Here is a 6,000-nt window from a genome sequence, read left to right on the forward strand (position 1 = left end):
GCTAGGAGGTGTCTCAGCATCTCTTTCTTGTTTGGATATCCCAATTTATTTTCATTATTCACCAGCCAAGAACCTCAGCTAGACTGAGGCACAATAGCAAAGGATGCAGAAAGGAAAAATTAATAACATTTTCTACATAGACTTCCTCATCTTGAGTAGATTTATGAATTTCCCTTCTGTTATGCAGAAGTTAGCATTTTTTAACAACGGGAGGAGAAAATCCTTAATGGTTTTTTTTATTGCCTCCAGAGCTCCAAAAACATCTTGCGCTGTGTTGTCATTTACATTTCACATTAAATGCAAAAGATGTTTGAAATGAGCAAATATTTGTTTTAATTTGATACATCTGTTAACTGAAGTGCTAAAAAGACAGCTAAATCACTATATTAAATTCAGCGATTTGTAAACAATTTATACTTTCATTTGTTCTGGGTTAAAAATGCCCCCAAAACATACGTTTTATGAAACCCACAAAGTAAATTGCATTGTATCAATCTGATGGATGTAGACCATGATTCCTTCCTCTTCATTCCATTAATTTATTTCCTAACTTGAGTTAATTAGTGAGGATCCTATTTTCAAAAGCTCTTTGAAATTCATTGGGAGAAGGGGACATTTGCAAGAACTGCTCTGCAAACCTACTGCAGAGGCAACAGGCTAAATACAAATGGTAAATTCCCCCAAGACATTACCACACATTGAGCACCTAATTGCGATTCAACAATCTATGCAGGGAACACAGTGGGTGATTAATATATAGTTGTTACAAGAAACGGGGAGACAAGGAGAAGGAAAGAATGAGGGCAGCAGAGAGAACAGACCCATCCTCAGCAATTAGTAACTGGATGAGATGATCTCCAAGTTCCTATTTGTCTCTCCCTAAAAGTCTGGGACGTTCTGATTTCATGTCTGAATGGAGACAGAACTTCAACTCGGAGACTGACATTGACTTGGAACAATACCCACTAGGAGAAGAACAGACATCTACTGAGAGAAATTTTTTTAAAAATTAATAAAAAGAGATTGGTACGATAGAGAACAAAGAGAAATTAATTATTTTTGTTCTTGGTCAAATGGAGTCTTACTTCCCAAATTAGAGTGGGAGGTAATGTCCTGTACTCAAAAAAGGAAAAAAGGAAATTTCTTCACGCTAAAGTATGAGTTACTGCTAGCAGTTTAAGACATGCCTAAAGGTATATGGGGGAAGAAAGAACTAGTCTTTCAATAGATATTCAAACAAATCCAATGTCTTGTTTCTTCCTGGAATATTTTGGGCAGAAGCCAGTGGGTAAGAGAGATTGAGTCGGGTTGGGTGCCCTCCCTAAGTCCCTGGACGATGTCACCCAATACAGACGCCTTACTCCAGTTTCCAGAAGTTCTGCTTTATTTCATTTTCCCTTCCCCTTGAGCTTATGAACAAGCCACAGGAAACCACTTATTTCCCTGCCCTTGTAATAACAGAGAAACAAATCTTGACTCTTTATTAGATCTGCTTCTTTTACTTTAACATATGTATTCTATCACTTTCGCTACAAGAATGTTGCCTATAGCATGAAATATACAGGATGGACCACTCTCAAGGCTCTATGTTTAAAGACAAAACGTTTTCCCATTCATATAGAGATAAAGAGTTGCAGAACAGAATAACATTCATCTTATTGCAGGTTTATAGGAACATCATAATCTTACCAAACTTACCTGTACATACAGCTGCAAAAACAAAGTCTTACTAAACAAAGAAGCTTGCAACAACCAACCATATCCCTTCCCTTTTAACAAATAAGTTTGAATTCTAACTCAGGTAAGATGTTTCTATGGGACACTAGTCCACCATCTATTCAGTCTGCTGGCTTTCCAAATAAAGTTGCTATTCCTTGTCCCAACAACTTGTCTCTCAATTTATTGGCCTGTCATGTGGTGAGTGATAGGCAACTCGGAAACACCCCAGAGAAACAAGGTTAAAATCTGGGAGCTGCACTTAAGTGCATTTGAACTAGGTTCTCTCTAAGCCTGAAATTCCTCTTCTATGAAATGGAAATATGTCAAAAGCACAGCCCCTGATGCAGAATCAGGCATCCTCAACACGCAAACTCCCTTCTCTGATTTTGCACAGATACAATAAGGTCAGGTCCACTGTACAGACACAGTGGAAGCCAGGGGTAGGGCTGGGCCATAACCCAGTTCTTGTCATCGCTCTTCAAGTGCCTTCCATCTTTCTTTCTTGTCTAACTTTCACCCTGGAACCTGTTTCTCAGGTTTCCCACACCAAAACAAACAGCACCATGATTTATTCCTCCTCGGATGCCACACTGGAGAGGGGACTGGGGAGAAAGGGAAACATTTGTTCCATCAACTCCCCCTTGACTCACACTCACACACTCACAAGGATATCTTTTTCTCCTTTCTGCTAAAAAATATTTTGAAAGACCCTTTGCTGCATACACTTTGTGTGTTTCTGGGAAAGCCCAGTCTCTCAAAGGGTGGCCACCAGGACTCTCTTCTAAGGTCTTGGAGGGCTACTGATCATGGGCCCCTTCCCTTCCTGGCACACAGAAGGATCTGACTCAAAATAGTTGCATCACAACAAAAGTTTGGGAAACAAACCAAGTTCTCTGCATGGAAATTGGGTATCAGACAAGTCGCAGGAAATCTGGGAAGCCAGATTTCCTGCTTCAGACAAACAAGCCAGCCCGCTCCCCCTATGTTTCTATGCTCTGATAACAAACAGACCCACCACGATGAACACTCAAGCACTACCCAGAGAAGTGGGTGTCTGAGAGTTCCACTTTCTTAAGACTTGGGTAGGAAACCACTTCGGGGGAACAAAGTCGCAGCCTGGAGAGTGTATTCCTGACAGCCTTGTTTCTGAGAAGGAGGACAAAAATGGGAACACAGTTCAATTGCCTGAGAAAAGTTGCCTGGGGTTAAGATGGGCTAGATAAGGATGCTCCCTTCCAGCCCTGCAGAACTTGGTCCTTCTCAGAGGACTTGCACCTGTCCTGAGTTGCCTAGTTCAACCCTCACGTTTCTCAGTATTATCATCGCCATTTTACCTAAGCTGTCGGCCAGCTGTGACTCGGCCAGCAGTCACAGAGCTGCCACTGGTGAACGTACCTAGACTTTCTGACTTCTGGTCAAGTGCTCTTCTGATCATAACCCCAGTCTCCAAAACAGAGAGAAGAAGCATCCAGAGGCTTATATCCCTGCCTCTTCAACCTCAATGAACTTAGGTTCACACTTGTAAGGCAAGGCTTGGGTTAAGAGGACCTTGGGGGCAGTGGTGGGGTGGGGGTGAGGTCTGCTCCCAGGAGGCCCTGCACCCCGTACTCACTCAAGAAGATGATGGTCTGCCTCCGGGCGCTCCTGCTCTCCTGGCTCTCCAACTTCCTCAGCTGCAGCTGCTGCCCCTGGGCAGCCAGGGTGCCCTGCTTACTCCTCCTAAGCACCTGCATCATGCTCCAGCACATGAAGGCCACGGAGACCAGGACCACAAGGTAGACCACAAAGGCACTGAAGATGCTGGACTGGAACACTGTCCAGCGGCTGGACAGGTTGGTACAGATAGACATGTTGGAGCTCTCCGGTTGCTCCTGGTGGCGTGTGCGGGAGCGGTTGCAAATGAGTCCCCGGTGACTGGGCACGTTCACCAAGGGGTACTCAACTCCCATGGCAAAAAGCAAAGGCAGCGCCACTAGGGCGGAGGTGACCCAGACGAAGCCAATCAGCAGTTTCACCTGGCAGGGCCCCGACATGGCCTTATACCTGAAGGGGTGGCAGATGGCGATGTAGCGCTCAAAGCTGAGGGTCAGCACGTGCAGCAGAGTGGCATAGCTGCAAGCCTCAAAGAGGAACGTGTGCACCTTGCAGGACACGGTGTAGCTGGGTGTGGTCAGGGGGTTCCAGATGATGCTGTAGAACTCCATGGGCATGCCGATGAGGAAGACCAGGATGTCGGAGCAAGCCAGGCTTACCATATGATCTGTCACCTCCTTCTGCAGGTAGCCTTTCTTCTGTAGCACCTGGGTGACCCGAATGGTGACACTGTTCCCCAGGATGCCCACCACGAAGATAACCAGGTACACCAGGATGAGGGTGATTTTGATCCAGGTGGCCACCTCGAATTCGGGAACGTGGCTGTGATCAATGACCTGGGAGCAGTCCCTGCTGGGGTGGCTTGGGGAAGCCATGAGGAAGGCAGTCAGCCAGGCAACCGGGTCCAAAGACCTTCTCAACTTCCCTTCCTCCTCCCTGCGGAGCCCAAAGTTCTCAGCTGCAACTCACCGGAGTGGGCGCAGGGCTTTCTCTAGCTCACCTGGAAAAAGCAATTTGGGATTTCAGGTGCTTTTATGGAAACTTCCTGGGGCAGCCCAAGCTAGCCGAACCGGAGGCGCTTAGGGGTGGGGTTTGAGGGGGTGGTGACTGGGCGAGGCGTGGTGAGCTCAGAGGAAGGAGGTTCCAGACTCGCTGCAGCCAGTCAGCCCACAGCCGCCAGCTCGCAGCCCCTTCCCCTGCAGGTTCCCGGCGCTATGTTCGGCTTCTCTCCGGCTCCCCTCCAAGCCACCTGGCCTTTACTGGTCAAACCCACCCTCCGGGAGCACGGTTTCCCGTGCAGAGAGGCTGGAGGCTGGGTGGTAAGCAATTAATCATTAACTATCGCCGCCTGTGCTCCCGGCCCCGCAGATCCACCCAGCAGGGGTTTGACTCAGCACCAGGCACTGTCCCGAACTTGGCTCGGGAGCACGGGGCGACGGCTGGCCCCACCTTCCCCGCCGCCCAAGCGGCCGCCACCGAGTTAGCGTTGCCTTCTGGGCGCACGCGCATCCCAGCCCCGAGAGGCGCAGCCCGGGGGGAAACTGGAATGCGCTCCTGGACTTGGAGTCCCCGGCTAAGGCCCAGAAAGACCGGCTGCCCCCTCCTGCCTTGGGATCCCCTTCAAAGGTTGGGCCGCCACCACCACCAGATTGGGGGGCCGGACCCAGGCGCCGTCCAGTTGGCGGGGGCCCCCGGAGCAGCCAGCAAGCGCACGCTCTTTGGTGCCCAGCCGTCGAGCCCTGGGGTGTGCTGACAGTGAACGGTCAGGCTATGCCTGGCTGGAGCTGCTGCCCCTGGAAGTCTAATAAGGTCGCCATAGAATCCCTGCCTTTGCTGCAAAGCCTCTCGGCGGCGTTTGCACAGGGCCTGCTTCGCGTCCCTGCCTAGAGTCCCGGGGAACGAGCGCCAGGTTCCTTCCTTTAGTTTCACTCTGCTGCCCAGGCTCCTCCCCAGGCAGCGGCGGCGGGGAATCTCTAACTGGGGACGTGTAGATGCATAAGGATGGCGCCATCCACCGGGCGCTTCTGGCAGGAAGCGCGTCCTCAGTCCTCCTCCGAGGGAGCTGCGACCGGGACATCTAGGGCAGCAGGAGGGGTAAACATGACATTAAGAATCATGACGTTTTCCCTCTTCTCGGAGAGGAAAACCTTTCCGAGATTTTAATGGACCCATCTTCCTCTTCTAATTCTAAAATCCGAAGGAAGGCTGCCGCGCGCGGGGGTGGGGTGAGGAGGTGGGGGTGTCTGGTGTTGGGGGGGAGGCTTTCCTATGCATTGTAGAATATTTAGCATCCCCAGGTCTCCTGCACCCCACACCCAACCGTCACCCAACAAGGACAGCCAGGATGTCTCCAGATGTTGCCAGTTGTCCTCTGAGGAAGCAGAACTGGCCCAGGTGGAGAGCCACTGCCTTGAAGAAAGAAAACAGATCCTCTTTATCTGTTCATCCTGAGGGCCTAGCATAGACCTGTCCAAAAGAGAATCCTTAAATTATCACAGATTTTATTTTCTTGGGCTCCAAAATCACTCTGGACAGTGACTGCTGCCATGAAAGTTATGACAAACCTAGTGAAGTGAAGTACCCAAGTCGTGTCCGACTCTTTGCGACCCCATGGACTGTAGCCTACCAGGCTCCGCCATCCATGGGATTTTCCAGGCAAGAATACTGGAGTGGGTTGCCATTTCCTTC

General features: G+C 49.6%; 1 protein-coding gene across 1 annotated transcript in view; it reads right to left on the reverse strand.

Annotated features, from left to right (window-relative positions):
• Positions 1-4,324, reverse strand: part of GPR39 (G protein-coupled receptor 39) — a 262,574-nt gene extending 258,250 nt beyond the window's left edge. Inside the window, 1 exon segment of the mRNA NM_001143744.1 lies at positions 3,332-4,324. Within this exon segment, the coding sequence (NP_001137216.1) occupies positions 3,332-4,187 (856 nt within the window). The 5' untranslated portion in view covers positions 4,188-4,324.
• Between the last annotated feature and the right edge of the window lie 1,676 nt (positions 4,325-6,000).

Source organism: Bos taurus, chromosome 2, assembly GCF_002263795.3.
Source record: "Bos taurus isolate L1 Dominette 01449 registration number 42190680 breed Hereford chromosome 2, ARS-UCD2.0, whole genome shotgun sequence".
Taxonomy (NCBI): domain Eukaryota; kingdom Metazoa; phylum Chordata; class Mammalia; order Artiodactyla; family Bovidae; genus Bos; species Bos taurus.